Source organism: Callionymus lyra, chromosome 2, assembly GCF_982586985.1.
Source record: "Callionymus lyra chromosome 2, fCalLyr1.hap1.1, whole genome shotgun sequence".
Lineage (NCBI taxonomy): Eukaryota > Metazoa > Chordata > Actinopteri > Syngnathiformes > Callionymidae > Callionymus > Callionymus lyra.
Window position 1 is genome coordinate 2,883,018 of NC_141819.1, and position 17,500 is coordinate 2,900,517.

General features: G+C 33.7%; 1 protein-coding gene across 1 annotated transcript in view; it reads right to left on the reverse strand.

Annotated features, from left to right (window-relative positions):
• fgf22 (fibroblast growth factor 22) overlaps window positions 1-16,864 on the reverse strand; it is a 42,855-nt gene extending 25,991 nt beyond the window's left edge. The window contains exon 1 of the mRNA XM_087782131.1: window positions 16,264-16,864. Coding sequence (XP_087638257.1) covers window positions 16,264-16,591 — 328 coding nt within the window. The 5' untranslated portion in view covers window positions 16,592-16,864. The remainder of the gene's footprint in view (window positions 1-16,263) is intronic.
• Between the last annotated feature and the right edge of the window lie 636 nt (window positions 16,865-17,500).

Here is a 17,500-nt window from a genome sequence, read left to right on the forward strand (position 1 = left end):
TTGATTTGTGTATCTTTTGATTTGTGTATCTTTTGATTTGTGTATTTTTTGATTTGTGTATCTTTTGATTTGTGTATCTTTTGAGTTGTGTATCTTTTGATTTGTGTATCTTTTGATTTGTGTATCTTTTGAGTTGTGTATCTTTTGATTTGTGTATCTTTTGATTTGTGTATCTTTTGAGTTGTGTATCTTTTGAGTTGTGTATCTTTTGATTTGTGTATCTTTTGATTTGTGTATTTTTTGAGTTGTGTATCTTTTGATTTGTGTATCTTTTGATTTGTGTATTTTTTGATTTGTGTATCTTTTGATTTGTGTATCTTTTGAGTTGTGTATCTTTTGATTTGTGTATCTTTTGATTTGTGTATCTTTTGAGTTGTGTATCTTTTGATTTGTGTATCTTTTGATTTGTGTATCTTTTGAGTTGTGTATCTTTTGAGTTGTGTATCTTTTGATTTGTGTATCTTTTGATTTGTGTATTTTTTGATTTGTGCATCTTTTGATTTGTGTATCTTTTGAGTTGTGTATCTTTTGAGTTGTGTATCTTTTGATTTGTGTATTTTTTGATTTGTGTATCTTTTGAGTTGTGTATCTTTTGATTTGTGTATCTTTTGAGTTGTGTATTTTTTGATTTGTGTATCTTTTGATTTGTGTATTTTTTGATTTGTGTATCTTTTGGTTTGTGTATCTTTTGAGTTGTGTATCTTTTGATTTGTGTATCTTTTGATTTGTGTATTTTTTGATTTGTGTATCTTTTGATTTGTGTATCTTTTGAGTTATGTATCTTTTGAGTTGTGTATCTTTTGATTTGTGTATTTTTTGATCTGTGTATCTTTTGAGTTATGTATCTTTTGAGTTGTGTATCTTTTGATTTGTGTATTTTTTGATTCGTGTATCTTTTGATTTGTGTATCTTTTGAGTTGTGTATCTTTTGATTTGTGTATCTTTTGATTTGTGTATTTTTTGATTTGTGTATCTTTTGATTTGTGTATCTTTTGAGTTGTGTATTTTTTGATTTGTGTATCTTTTGATTTGTGTATTTTTTGATTTGTGTATCTTTTGATTTGAGTATCTTTTGATTTGTGTATCTTTTGATTTGAGTATCTTTTGAGTTGTGTATCTTTTGATTTGTGTATCTTTTGATTTGTGTATTTTTTGATTTGTGTATCTTTTGATTTGTGTATCTTTTGAGTTGTGTATCTTTTGAGTTGTGTATCTTTTGATTTGTGTATTTTTTGATTTGTGTATCTTTTGATTTGTGTATCTTTTGAGTTGTGTATCTTTTGAGTTGTGTATCTTTTGATTTGTGTATCTTTTGATTTGTGTATTTTTTGATTTGTGTATTTTTTGAGTTGTGTATCTTTTGATTTGTGTATTTTTTGATTCCTGTATCTTTTGATTCGTGTATCTTTTGAGTTGTGTATCTTTTGATTTGTGTATCTTTTGATTTGTGTATTTTTTGATTTGTGTATCTTTTGATTTGTGTATCTTTTGAGTTGTGTATCTTTTGATTTGTGTATCTTTTGATTTGTGTATTTTTTGATTTGTGTATCTTTTGATTTGTGTATCTTTTGAGTTGTGTATCTTTTGATTTGTGTATCTTTTGAGTTGTGTATCTTTTGATTTGTGTATCTTTTGAGTTGTGTATCTTTTGAGTTGTGTATCTTTTGATTTGTGTATTTTTTGATTTGTGTATCTTTTGAGTTGTGTATCTTTTGATTTGTGTATCTTTTGATTTGTGTATTTTTTGATTTGTGTATCTTTTGATTTGTGTATCTTTTGAGTTGTGTATCTTTTGATTTGTGTATCTTTTGATTTGTGTATTTTTTGATTTGTGTATCTTTTGATTTGTGTATCTTTTGAGTTATGTATCTTTTGAGTTGTGTATCTTTTGATTTGTGTATTTTTTGATTTGTGTATCTTTTGATTTGTGTATCTTTTGATTTGTGTATTTTTTGATTTGTGTATCTTTTGATTTGTGTATCTTTTGAGTTGTGTATCTTTTGATTTGTGTATCTTTTGATTTGTGTATCTTTTGAGTTGTGTATCTTTTGATTTGTGTATCTTTTGATTTGTGTATTTTTTGATTTGTGTATCTTTTGATTTGTGTATCTTTTGAGTTGTGTATCTTTTGATTTGTGTATCTTTTGATTTGTGTATTTTTTGATTTGTGTATCTTTTGATTTGTGTATCTTTTGATTTGTGTATTTTTTGATTTGTGTATCTTTTGATTTGTGTATCTTTTGATTTTTGTATCTTTTGAGTTGTGTATCTTTTGATTTGAGTATCTTTTGAGTTGTGTATCTTTTGATTTGTGTATCTTTTGATTTGTGTATTTTTTGATTTGTGTATCTTTTGATTTGTGTATCTTTTGAGTTGTGTATCTTTTGAGTTGTGTATCTTTTGATTTGTGTATTTTTTGATTTGTGTATCTTTTGATTTGTGTATCTTTTGAGTTGTGTATCTTTTGAGTTGTGTATCTTTTGATTTGTGTATCTTTTGATTTGTGTATTTTTTGATTTGTGTATTTTTTGAGTTGTGTATCTTTTGATTTGTGTATTTTTTGATTCCTGTATCTTTTGATTCGTGTATCTTTTGAGTTGTGTATCTTTTGATTTGTGTATCTTTTGATTTGTGTATTTTTTGATTTGTGTATCTTTTGATTTGTGTATCTTATGAGTTGTGTATCTTTTGATTTGTGTATCTTTTGATTTGTGTATTTTTTGATTTGTGTATCTTTTGATTTGTGTATCTTTTGAGTTGTGTATCTTTTGATTTGTGTATCTTTTGATTTGTGTATTTTTTGATTTGTGTATCTTTTGAGTTGTGTATCTTTTGAGTTGTGTATCTTTTGAGTTGTGTATCTTTTGATTTGTGTATCTTTTGATTTGTGTATTTTTTGATTTGTGTATCTTTTGATTTGTGTATCTTTTGAGTTGTGTATCTTTTGATTTGTGTATTTTTTGATTTGTGTATCTTTTGATTTGTGTATCTTTTGAGTTGTGTATCTTTTGATTTGTGTATCTTTTGATTTGTGTATCTTTTGAGTTGTGTATCTTTTGAGTTGTGTATCTTTTGATTTGTGTATTTTTTGATTTGTGTATCTTTTGATTTGTGTATTTTTTGATTTGTGTATTTTTTGATTTGTGTATCTTTTGATTTGTGTATCTTTTGAGTTGTGTATCTTTTGATTTGTGTATCTTTTGATTTGTGTATTTTTTGATTTGTGTATCTTTTGAGTTGTGTATCTTTTGAGTTGTGTATCTTTTGATTTGTGTATTTTTTGATTTGTGTATCTTTTGAGTTGTGTATCTTTTGATTTGTGTATCTTTTGATTTGTGTATCTTTTGATTTGTGTATTTTTTGATTTGTGTATCTTTTGATTTGTGTATCTTTTGAGTTATGTATCTTTTGAGTTGTGTATCTTTTGATTTGTGTATTTTTTGATTTGTGTATCTTTTGATTTGTGTATCTTTTGAGTTGTGTATCTTTTGATTTGTGTATCTTTTGATTTGTGTATTTTTTGATTTGTGTATCTTTTGATTTGTGTATCTTTTGATTTGTGTATTTTTTGATTTGTGTATCTTTTGATTTGTGTATCTTTTGAGATGTGTATCTTTTGATTTGTGTATCTTTTGATTTGTGTATCTTTTGAGTTGTGTATCTTTTGATTTGTGTATCTTTTGATTTGTGTATCTTCAAGGTCACACTCGGGGTCTAATGTTACTGAACACTCGTCTTCTCGTCAGGACCCTCCAGGACGGGTCAAAGGTGAAACTCCCTCTGATTATGGAGCTCTGATTTACAAGAGGGGCCGCGGGGGGAGGCCATGGGTCGGGGCGGACGAGGCTGAAGGATGTCTGAGGTGAACAAGGTTAACGAAGCCACTCGCGAGTCCCTCGTTATCTGCGCTGAGGGGCCATGAGTCGGGGGCCTCGTGTCTAATCAAGGGGAACCAACTCAAGCGTCCGAAACAAGACGTTCATCAGACGAACAGAAGATCCTGAAGCAACTCACATCAACAAGTTCACTATGTTTTCTTTATGTTTTCTTTTGTTTTCTTTATGTTTTCTTTATGTTTTCTTTATGTTTTCTTTTGTTTTCTTTATGTTTTCTTTTGTTTTCTTTATGTTTTCTTTATGTTTTCTTTATGTTTTCTTTTGTTTTCTTTATGTTTTCTTTTGTTTTCTTTATGTTTTCTTTTGTTTTCTTTATGTTTTCTTTATGTTTTCTTTATGTTTCCTTTATGTTTTCTTTATGTTTTCTTTTGTTTTCTTTATGTTTTCTTTTGTTTTCTTTATGTTTTCTTTTGTTTTCTTTATGTTTTCTTTATGTTTTCTTTATGTTTCCTTTATGTTTTCTTTTGTTTTTTTGTTTTCTTTATGTTTTCTTTATGTTTTCTTTTGTTTTCTTTATGTTTTCTTTATGTTTTCTTTTGTTTTCTTTATGTTTTCTTTATGTTTTCTTTTGTTTTCTTTATGTTTTCTTTTGTTTCCTTTATGTTTTCTTTATGTTTCCTTTATGTTTTCTTTTGTTTTTTTTTATGTTTTCTTTATGTTTTCTTTTGTTCTTCTAACAACAGTTGCAGGTTCTTCTAACAACAGTTTCAGGTTCTTCTAACAAAAGTTTCAGGTTCTTCTAAAAACAATCTCAGGTTATACTAACAATAGTTTCAGGTTCTTCTAACAACAGTTTCAGTTTCTTTTAACAATAGTTTCAGGTTCTTCTAAAAATAGTTTCAGTTTCTCTTAACAATAGTTTCAGGTTCTTCTAACAACAGTTTCAGGTTCTTCTAACAACAGTTTTAGTTTCTTTTAACAGTAGTTTCAGGTTCTTCTAGCAAAAGTTTCAGGTTCTTCTAACAACAGTTTCAGGTTCTTCTAAAAACATTTTTAGGTTCTTCTAACAACAGTTTCAGGTTCTTCTAAAAACTGTTTCAGGTTCTTCTAAAAACAGTTTCAGGTTCTTCTAACAACAGTTTTAGGTTCTTCTAACAACAGTTGCAGGTTTTTCTAACAACAGTTTCAGGTTCTTCTAACAAAAGTTTCAGGTTCTTCTAAAAACAATCTCAGGTTATACTAACAATAGTTTCAGGTTCTTCTAACAACAGTTTCAGTTTCTTTTAACAATAGTTTCAGGTTCTTCTAAAAATAGTTTCAGTTTCTCTTAACAATAGTTTCAGGTTCTTCTAACAACAGTTTCAGGTTCTTCTAACAACAGTTTTAGTTTCTTTTAACAGTAGTTTCAGGTTCTTCTAGCAAAAGTTTCAGGTTCTTCTAACAACAGTTTCAGGTTCTTCTAAAAACATTTTTAGGTTCTTCTAACAACAGTTTCAGGTTCTTCTAAAAACTGTTTCAGGTTCTTCTAAAAACAGTTTCAGGTTCTTCTAACAACAGTTTTAGGTTCTTCTAACAACAGTTGCAGGTTTTTCTAACAACAGTTTCAGGTTCTTCTAACAAAAGTTTCAGGTTCTTCTAAAAACAATCTCAGGTTATACTAACAATAGTTTCAGGTTCTTCTAACAACAGTTTCAGTTTCTTTTAACAATAGTTTCAGGTTCTTCTAAAAATAGTTTCAGTTTCTCTTAACAATAGTTTCAGGTTCTTCTAACAACAGTTTTAGTTTCTTTTAACAGTAGTTTCAGGTTCTTCTAGCAAAAGTTTCAGGTTCTTCTAACAACAGTTTCAGGTTCTTCTAACAACAGTTTTAGTTTCTTTTAACAGTAGTTTCAGGTTCTTCTAGCAAAAGTTTCAGGTTCTTCTAACAACAGTTTCAGGTTCTTCTAAAAACAGTTTTAGGTTCTTCTAACAACAGTTTCAGGTTCTTCTAACAACAGTTTCACGTTCTTCTAACAGTAGTTTCAGGTTCTTCTAACAACAGTTTCCCGTTCTTCTAACAACAGTTTCAGGTTCTTCTAACTAAATGTTTAGGTTCTTCTAAAAACAGTTTCAGGTTCTTCTAGCAACAGTTTTAGGTTCTTCTAACAACAGTTTTAGGTTCTTCTAACAACAGTTTCAGGTTCTTCTAACAACAGTTTCAGGTTCTTCTAACAACAGTTTCAGGTTCTTCTAAAAACAATCTCAGGTTCTACTAACAATAGTTTCAGGTTCTTCTAACAACAGTTTCAGTTTCTTTTAACAATAGTTTCAGGTTCTTCTAAAAATAGTTTCAGTTTCTCTTAACAATAGTTTCAGGTTCTTCTAACAACAGTTTTAGTTTCTTTTAACAGTAGTTTCAGGTTCTTCTAGCAAAAGTTTCAGGTTCTTCTAACAACAGTTTCAGGTTCTTCTAAAAACAGTTTTAGGTTCTTCTAACAACAGTTTCAGTTTCTTTTAACAGTAGTTTCAGGTTCTTCTAACAACAGTTTCAGGTTCTTCTAAAAACTGTTTCAGGTTCTTCTAACAACAATTTCAGGTTCTTCTAACAATAGTTTCATGTTCTTCTAACAACAGTTTCAGGTTCTTCTAACAACAGTTTCATGTTCTTCTAACAACAGTTTCAGGTTCTTCTAACAATAGTTTCATGTTCTTCTAACAACAGTTTCAGGTTCTTCTAACAACAGTTTCATGTTCTTCTAACAACAGTTTCAGGTTCTTCTAACAACAGTTTCAGGTTCTTCTAACAACAGTTTCAGGTTCTTCTGACAACAGTTTCATGTTCTTCTAACAACAGTTTCAGGTTCTTCGAACAACAGTTTCAGCTTCTTCTAACAACAGTTTCAGGTTCTTCTAACAACAGTTTCAGGTTCTTCTAACAACCGTTTCAGGTTCTTCGAACAACAGTTTCATGTTCTTCTAACAACAGTTTCAGGTTCTTCTTACAACAGTTTCATGTTCTTCTAACAACAGTTTCAGGTTCTTCTAACAACAGCTTCAGGTTCTTCTAACAACAGTTTCAGGTTCTTCTAACAACAGTTTCAGGTTCTTCTAACAACAGTTTCATGTCTTTCTAACAACAATTTCAGGTTCTTCTAACAACAGTTTCAGGTTCTTTTAACAACCGTTTCAGGTTCTTCTAAAAACTGTTTCAGGTTCTTCTAACAACAATTTCAGGTTCTTCTAACAATAGTTTCATGTTCTTCTAACAACAGTTTCAGGTTCTTCTAACAACAGTTTCAGGTTCTTCTAACAACAGTTTCAGGTTCTTCTAACAACAGTTTCAGGTTCTTCTGACAACAGTTTCAGGTTCTTCTAACAACAGTTTCATGTTCTTCTAACAACAGTTTCAGGTTCTTCTAACAACAGTTTCAGGTTCTTCTAACAATAGTTTCATGTTCTTCTAACAACAGTTTCAGGTTCTTCTAACAACAGTTTCAGGTTCTTCTAACAACAGTTTCAGGTTCTTCTAACAACAGTTTCAGGTTCTTCTGACAACAGTTTCAGGTTCTTCTGACAACAGTTTCATGTTCTTCTAACAACAGTTTCAGGTTCTTCTAACAACAGTTTCAGGTTCTTCTAACAATAGTTTCATGTTCTTCTAACAACAGTTTCAGGTTCTTCTAACAACAGTTTCAGGTTCTTCTAACAACAGTTTCAGGTTCTTCTAAAAACAGTTTCAGGTTCTTCTAACAACAGTTTCAGGTTCTTCTAACAACAGTTTCATGTCCTTCTAACAACAGTTTCAGGTTCTTCTAACAACAGTTTCAGGTTCTTCTAACAACAGTTTCAGGTTCTTCTGACAACAGTTTCAGGTTCTTCTGACAACAGTTTCATGTTCTTCTAACAACAGTTTCAGGTTCTTCGAACAACAGTTTCAGGTTCTTCTAACAATAGTTTCATGTTCTTCTAACAACAGTTTCAGGTTCTTCTAACAACAGTTTCAGGTTCTTCTAAAAACAGTTTCAGGTTCTTCTAACAACAGTTTCAGGTTCTTCTAACAACAGTTTCATGTCCTTCTTACAACAATTTCAGGTTCTTCTAACAACAGTTTCAGGTTCTTCTAAAAACAGTTTCAGGTTCTTCTAACAACAGTTTCAGGTTCTTCTAACAACAGTTTCATGTCCTTCTTACAACAATTTCAGGTTCTTCTAACAACAGTTTCATGTCCTTCTTACAACAATTTCAGGTTCTTTTAACAACAGTTTCATGTTCTTCCAACAGCAGGATGTTGGAGCTGCAATAAAACAAGTTCACAGTCGACCATAAACCTGCTGATGAACCCACTAAATCCCACCGAGGGTTCCGGAGCCAGAGCGCCGAGGTTGTTGGCTACTAATTGCTACATTTCTTGCAGCCATTCATGAAGTTGAGCCTCGGTGGCTGAAGCACGGAATGCCTTGCTCATTAACGTGACACCGGCACTCTTGTCCCGCCGGGTTCCCACGTCCGAGAGACGCTCGTGAGGACCAGCAGAGAGAAAAGTTTGCTCCGGCTTTCGACCTCCTCGTGTCCCAGACAAGCAGAAGCGTTGATCCTCCAGGTCTCCTGCGTCTCTATTCTGTCCAGCAAGAAGCTTTTCCTTCAGGGAGTCGAACCTCCCGCTGGTTTCTAGAGACCTCCTGGTTCAGACGTGGTCAATACCTAATGAGCCTCTGGAAAGTCTCCAGCTCCGGCTCCACTTTCTTCCTCAACACAGTAGAGAAATGATCTTCATTCAATGAGTTTCTGCAGACGTTCTGATCCGAGACTTGATGAGTCAGAGCTTTTTTAACAACATATTTTTTCTTATGTCTTTTATTCACAACTTTTATTAAACCGCTTTTTTTTTTTTACAACTTAACTGTATCAAACAATTTTCAACTATAACCAGACAATTTTCAACTATAATCCAACAATTTTCAACTATAACCAGACAATTTTCAACTATAATCCAACAATTTTCAACTATAACCAGACAATTTTCAACTATAATCCAACAATTTTCAACTATAACCAGACAATTTTCAACTAGAATCAAACAATTTTCAACTATAATCAAACAATTTTCAACTAGAATCAAACAATTTTCAACTAGAATCAAACAATTTTCAACTATAATCAAACAATTTTCAACTATAATCCAACAATTTTCAACTATAATCCAACAATTTTCAACTATAATCAAACAATTTTCAACTATAATCCAACAATTTTCAACTATAATCAAACAATTTTCAACTATAATCAAACAATTTTCAACTATAATCAAACAATTTTCAACTGTAATCAAACAATTTTCAACTGAAATCAAACAATTTTCAACTATAATCAAACAATTTTCAACTATAATCAAACAATTTTCAACTGTAATCAAACAATTTTCAACTGTAATCAAACAATTTTCAACTATAATCAAACCATTTTTAACTAGAATCAAACAATTTTCAACTATAATCAAACAATTTTCAACTAGAATCAAACAATTTTCAACTATAATCAAACAATTTTCAACTATAATCAAACAATTTTCAACTATAATCAAACAATTTTCAACTATAATCCAACAATTTTCAACTGAATCAAACAATTTTCAACTATAATCAAACAATTTTCAACTATAATCCAACAATTTTCAACTATAATCAAACAATTTTCAACTATAATCAAACAATTTTCAACTATAATCCAACAATTTTCAACTATAATCAAACAATTTTCAACTATAATCAAACAATTTTCAACTATAATCAAACAATTTTCAACTGTAATCAAACAATTTTCAACTGAAATCAAACAATTTTCAACTATAATCAAACAATTTTCAACTATAATCAAACAATTTTCAACTGTAATCAAACAATTTTCAACTGTAATCAAACAATTTTCAACTATAATCAAACCATTTTTAACTAGAATCAAACAATTTTCAACTATAATCAAACAATTTTTAACTAGAATCAAACAATTTTCAACTATAATCAAACAATTTTCAACTATAATCAAACAATTTTCAACTGTAATCAAAAAAAATTCAATTATAATCAAACAATTTTCAACTATTATTTTAAACACAAAAACAAACATACAAACAGTTCGTTCTATCTTGTCCATCACAAATGTAACTGGTTCCTTAAACTAATCGTGAAAACATGTTTTTATTTATAATTAAATAACAACAAACACTAATAAGTTACAAAAGCGAAGGAAAATTAAAAAAGAAAAGAAATATTAAACAAATATAACAGTTTCTACTGTGAGAATTTCTATATTATAAACAAATCTTTGAAATAATTTATCGACAAAATGTTACGTTTAATAATAAAACATTAAGTAAACGTATTATTGATACACACACAAAGAAACACACACACATATGCAGGTACACACACACATACACAAGTACGTACACACACACACACACACACACACACACACACACACACACACACACACACACACACACACACACACACACACACACACACACACTCATAGACACAAACTCCTCACATGTGTTTCTAAGACGTTCTAAAAGTTTCTCTAATAATATCCAAGAAGTTTTTCTGGCGATCGTCCTCCACAAATATTCTTAAATCCTGGAAAAGTCAAACGAGGAGACGTTGAAAATAAACCAACACAGAGTCACAGCTGCTCCAACGTTTGCTCATGGGCTCGTGAACCGACGACACAACACACACCAGAAGGTTGACCTGAGGTTCAAGGTGAAGAGACTCGTGCTCGCGACTCGAAATGTTTGTTTTCCTGATGATTCACCTGCAGCTGCGACTCTGACGCAACCTTTGAGCAACACTCGCTTTTCCTCTCACGCCGAAGAACAACACGATGTTTGTCCAAAAACATTTTTGTGTGTTTGATGTTAATATAACGACAACTTTATCGAGTGTACACACTCACAGAACCATGTCAGTGAAGCTCCAGCTGATTGGACCACAAGTTACAACATCAACCAATGGGAGGCTTTCTTTGTCACAAGCTCCGCCCACTGAGTGGAGCACTAAGAGATTTGATTGGATCAGACGTGTGTCCATCAAAACAGCTAGTTCGGACAATAAAAGATAAATGCTCAAAAAACGAATTAATCAAACTTGCAACAAAAAAAAGGAAGACAAACAATAATTTGATAAAAAATGAAAAAAAAGGTGACACACAGATGGAGGAAGAACAATTATCCAGAAAAATACAAAACAATGTGAACAAAAAGCAGAAAAAAAGGATTATGAAAACACAAAAAACCAAAATAATGAGCATGAAAAATGGAAATAATATTTTCCCAAATCGAATGATTCATCGAGTCCGATTTTAGTCTCCGGTTCATCGACGACTCTTCTCTCAGATGTTCCCCTTGAATCTTCAACATTCCTCAGGGTAGGATCCAGTATTTTCCAGCCACAGGCTGCAGAGCAGATCGTACTGTTCATCTGGTCGTACGACTACATCACGATGCAAGGCCCTTCAAGGCTTCGCTTGTGGTTTATATCTCCTACTCTGTGTCTCGAGCAGTGTCCGGGTGTCTTAGCCCATCAAAAAAGCACCTCTGTCCGCCTGACAACGTTTTTGCAACTTCTTCATGTCGCCCGAGTTTGGCAAAGACGAAACTTCCAGGCAAACACTGCGCAGACGCGAATGTCGTGAGACAAACGTCGCTTCTTTCCTCTCAGAAAAGAAAGTAAGCGAGGAAGAAGGTTCCAATCCTCTCGGCCGAACTCTTTACAGCCGCTTTGCTGACCCTGAGGTCAAATCAGTCAGAAGTGGATCCACGGAGCTGTATGCCTGTCTTTTGCTGTCTCCCTGCGTCCAAACCCTGCCTTCTTGCCAAAGGTGGTCCTCCCCACCTTTCGCTCAAGCACTTTTGTGCCAAAGGCCTTTCACCCTCCACCTCACACAAGACACGAGTTTTGCACATCTCTGCTGGTTGTGCCTGGTGAGGGCTCTTTCAGTCAATCTGCGGTGAGTGGAGGAGTTCGGACACACGGACAGACTCTTTCTCTGCTATGGCAGCAGGAGACGAGGAAAGGCACTGTCGGCCCAGCGCTTCTCTTTTTGGGTCAGAGCAGCGATTTGTCTAGCCTACTCAGTCGGTTGGTTGTGTCCCTCGACGGGCCTCCGAGCCCACTCCAGCCGGCGATTGGCCGACCCTTCAGAATGGACTTCCAGTGAATGAATTCCATAAACCACGTCTTGGTCCCCCACGTCTACCTTTGTGAAGGCATATCTCCTCAACACCACAAGAAGGTCCTTGCCCCATGTCTTGTTAACTACGGTGGCCCCGGCCCCTTCCTCCCCCACGGTATGAAAAAGTAACTAAGAAGGAATGAGAGGGAAAAGCGAGTGTTGCTAAAAGGTTGCGTCAGAACCTGGAGTCGCAGCTGCAGGTGAATCATCAGGAAAACAAACATTTCAATTGAGAGATGAAGTGATGGTTGCGAGTACATTAATCCCTCGCCTTCGCTTTGGTTTTAAAACCACAAGCGAAGTCCGGCTGGAGGGCCTTGCATCATGATGTAGAAACCCAAGGGCTGGAGCGCTTCCCGTTAATAGGTAAGGAGAGCCTGACACCTACTGGGTGGCGGGTAAATTGGCTTCTATCAGTGGCGGTATGAACCACAAGCGAAGCCTGGCTGGAGGGCCTCGCATTCATTCGTAGAACCGTGGTTAAGATAGGTAACCTAGGTTTTCTCTTTCTTTTGTTTATCTTGTACGTGCGAGTGTCGTTCTCAACACCGGAGGAAATGAAGTGCGTTCAGCTGCACAATAACCTGTCGATTGAGGCTAAGATTCGTGCCGACAGCAACAAATACTTTCCCGACTCTTGACTCCTGAGATCAAGAAAACTATGTTTTGAGTTTAATTTCCTGATATTTTTCTGCCTCTGTTGATGCTTGTGGGTAAAAAGCTTTACCAGGAAAGTTTTGTCAATATGTCGTGTTATGTGTCGAACATTTCCTGGACTTTTTCTTGCTGAATGTTGGTGGAAAAAAAATTTTTTATGGAGAAATACTCAACTTTATTTCACTGCAGACTTTTGAACATTTACTATTATTTTAGTTTAATGTTGAAAACGTTTATTACATGATTGTGGCACAAACATTTTTTTTATAGTTAGTAATAAACAAATAAAAATTGTTTAATTTTTTTAAATTAATTTATAAAATGGTTTGATTATAGTTGAAAATTGTTTGATTATAGTTGAAAATTGTTTGATTACAGTTGAAAATTGTTTTCTTATAGTTGAAAATTGTTTGATTATAGTTGAAAATTGTTTGATTTCAGTTGAAAATTGATTGATTATAGTTGAAAATTGTTTGATTAATTTTGAAAATTGTTTGATTATAGTTGAAAATTGTTTGATTACAGTTGAAAATTGGTTGATTATAGTTGAAAATTGTTTGATTTCAGTTGAAAATTGTTTGATTATAGTTGAAAATTGTTTGATTATAGTTTAAAATTGTTTGATTTCAGTTGAAAATTGTTTGATTATAGTTGAAAATTGTTTGATTATAGTTGAAAATTGTTTAATTAATTTTGAAAATTGTTTGATTATAGTTGAAAATTGTTTGATTATAGTTTAAAATTGTTTGATTTCAGTTGAAAATTGTTTGATTATAGATGAAAATTGTTGGATTATAGTTTAAAATTGTTTGATTATAGTTGAAAATTGTTGGATTATAGTTGAAAATTGTTTGATTACAGTTGAAAATTGTTTGATTATAGTTGAAAATTGTTTGATTAATTTTGAAAATTGTTTGATTATAGTTGAAAATTGTTTGATTATAGTTGAAAATTGTTTAATTATAGTTGAAAATTGTTTGATTTCAGTTGAAAATTGTTTGATTTCAGTTGAAAATTGTTTGATTAAAGTTGAAAATTGTTTGATTCTAATTTAAAATTGTTTGATTATAGTTGAAAATTGTTTGATTTTAGTTGAAAATTGTTTGACTAATTTTGAAAATTGACTAAACTAAATGTGTACGATTGTTAAAACACTTAAAAACTTTAATATTTTTCACTTTCATTAATGCAAAAACACAAGTTTTTAAAAGTCTTTTCATCTCGACTTCAATATTTCGTCTCGTGGATAAAAACGCTGAATTCACACCGACTGAACAAACATTGATCTTAGTTTAAACTCAACCAGTCTGTGAGTCAAAAGTGATAAATTGACATAAATGTCGACTAAAAACCACTCGTCGTTGCCACGGAGACCGTGTGAGTGACAGCTCGGCGAGGGCGAGCGGGTCATGACCAGAACATGCTCGTCTGACCTGGTCGAACGTTTGAAAGACATCCATTGACACGCAGCCGCTCAATTAACATCCCATTCACGGGCTCCCGCGTCAGATTGCAGCGAGCGAGGACCACGAGTTGACCCTGAAGAGGAGACTCTGGATCCATCACGACACGAACAAACTTAATTTATATAAATATTTAAATCATATTATTGTGTATCTTAGAACCACTTCACAATATCATGCTATTTAAGTGTCAAAGGTTGTTATTATGAATGAAATACATTTGATTATTCACTTATATTTCAACAACATACCATTCATTTTTATGTTGACATGATAGAAGATATTAAGTTTATAAGTATATCAGCACAATATTCAATTAAATTGTATTTAACATTTTAAACATTCAAAACTTTTTAGAATCTGAATTCAATATTTTTCAATTGATAGCAGTTTAAATTCAACAAATGTTATAATAGTGAGACCAGACCAGACCAACAGAGCACCGAGATACTGGATCGTTTGGTTCTGTGACGATCAGAACTCGATTGAATTTAAACTGCTACGAATTGAAAAATATTCATTTTAAAATATGTATTTTCGATTTACTGTATTTGAAAATTGTTTGATTACAGTTGAAAATTGTTTGATTATAGTTGAAAATTGTTTGATTTCAGTTGAAAATTGTTTGATTATAGTTGAAAATTGGTTGATTGTAGTTGAAAATTGTCGATTATAGTTGAAAATTGTTTGATTATAGTTGAAAATTGTTTGATTATAGTTGAAAATTGTTTGATTATAGTTGAAAATTGGTTGATTATAATTGAAAATTGTTTGATTATAATTGAAAATTGTTTGATTATAGTTGAAAATAGTTTGATTATAGTTGAAAATTGTTTGATTACAGTTGAAAATTGTTGATTATAGTTGAAAATTGTTTGATTACAGTTGAAAATGGTTTGATTATAGTTGAAAATTGTTTGATTACAGTTGAAAATTGTTTGATTATAGTTGAAAATTGTTTGATTTCAGTTGAAAATTGTTTGATTATAGTTGAAAATTGGTTGATTGTAGTTGAAAATTGTCGATTATAGTTGAAAATTGTTTGATTATAGTTGAAAATTGTTTGATTATAGTTGAAAATTGGTTGATTGTAGTTGAAAATTGTCGATTATAGTTGAAAATTGTTTGATTATAGTTGAAAATTGTTTGATTATAGTTGAAAATTGTTTGATTATAATTGAAAATTGTTTGATTATAATTGAAAATTGTTTGATTATAGTTGAAAATAGTTTGATTATAGTTGAAAATTGTTTGATTACAGTTGAAAATTGTTGATTATAGTTGAAAATTGTTTGATTACAGTTGAAAATGGTTTGATTATAGTTGAAAATTGTTTGATTACAGTTGAAAATTGTTGATTATAGTTGAAAATTGTTTGATTATAGTTGAAAATTGTGTGATTATAGTTGAAAATTGTTTGATTATAGTTGAAAATTGTTTGATTACAGTTGAAAATTGTTGATTATAGTTGAAAATTGTTTGATTACAGTTGAAAATTGTTTGATTATAGTTGAAAATTGTTTGATTACAGTTGAAAATTGTTGATTATAGTTGAAAATTGTTTGATTACAGTTGAAAATTGTTGATTATAGTTGAAAATTGTGTGATTATAGTTGAAAATTGTTTGATTATAGTTGAAAATTGTTTGATTACAGTTGAAAATTGTTTGATTACAGTTGAAAATTGTTGAAATGATTGAGAAATAATAATGTAATATTTCAATAACTCTCAATACTCAACATATATTCAAAGAATCTCAGATAAAGAAAAATATTGACAAAACAAACTCCGGTTTAAGTCTCAATAACCAGCGTCTAGTTGGTTGAAAGATTAATAGAGTTTCCAGCGTCGTTAGTTTAATCTGCTCCTCTGGGAAAAAAAACCTTCGAGTCTCGACCACATCTGTGCTTCGGCGTCAACACTGTCAACGAGTCCGTCCCTGATGACGTTTATATGCTTTTTCCAATACTTTCCCAAACCATGCGTCTGTCCTCGGGCGTCCTCGCGCCAGCAGCCCCTGGAGGCGCGTCCCTACCTAGCAACTCCACACAACACAAACAGAACCTCCGTGACCCAGAAGCCAGAGACGGACTTACTGTCGGCCGAGTTCTTCCTCCTGGTCCCGTCCACTTTGCCCGTCTTGTCGATGGACAGGAAGAACTTGTTGGCGGAGTAGAGGCGCCGCAGTCGCACGTCGCCCTCCAGGTGGTTGTAGCTGCGAGTGTGTCTCTCCAGCGTCCACGAGCAGTTGGCGCCGGTCGCCAGCGCCCGCAGGGGTTCTCGACCCAGACCCGGGGCGCAGGCCCCCGACGCCGGGCCGGCCGAGCCCAGCAGCAGCGCCAGGCACACCAGGCACAGGGAGGCGGGGAGGTGGCCCGGGACCGGCTCGGGGTAGTAGAGATGGGAAGCCGTCCATCTGCACATGGTGGGGGGGTCACAATCCCAAGGTGCACCTGGTCCGGTCTGAAGGCATTGCTGGTCCCGGGGGTGGGGGGTGACGGGAAGACTTGACCGAGGCCCTCGGACCCTCCTCAGTCTCTCCCGAAAGACATCTGAGCTCCTGAGTCTCCTACGACTCCATGAACCCTCTGAAGCTCCTCTGAGGGGCAGCGTCTCCAGGTCCAGAGAGCAGGTCCAGGAACAGGGTCTCGGGGGCAGGTGTGTGTGAGATTTTCGGGTCTGAGCTGCCGACGCTCGGAGAAGTTGAGTGTGTGTGTTTCCAATGTGTGTGTGTCGGTGAGTGTGTGAGGGAAGAGAGACCGAGAGTCAGGGAGGGAGAGAGGATCGGAGTGTGTGTGTGTGACGGAGAGAAAGGAAGTGAGAGTGCATGTGTGTGTGTGTGTGTGTGTGTGTGTGTGTGTGTGTGTGTGTGTGTGTGTGTGTGTGTGTGTGTGTGTGTGTGTGTGTGTGTGTGTGTGTGTGTCTCGTCTCAGTCGACGTCCTCACGCTCAGAGTCGACTCAGCCACGACTTGTCTTGCGTTTCATCTTGAGCTGATGGGAGGAGGATGAGGGGCAGTAGTGGAAGTGTGTGTGTGTGTGTGTGCTTGTGTGTGTGTGTGTGTGTGTGTGTGTGTGTGTGTGTGTGTGTGTGTGTGTGTGTGTGTGTGTGTGTGTGTGTGTGACTGTGCGTATTAAAATGAGAGGACACGACAACTGCAAACTTTTAATGGTTTTTATCAAATGTATTCCAAGATTTTCGTCCATCCATCCATCCATCCATCCATCCATCCATCCATCCATCCATCCATCCATCCATCCATCCATCCATCCATCCATCCATCCATCCATCCATCCATCCATCCATCCATCCATCCATCCATCCATCCATCCAT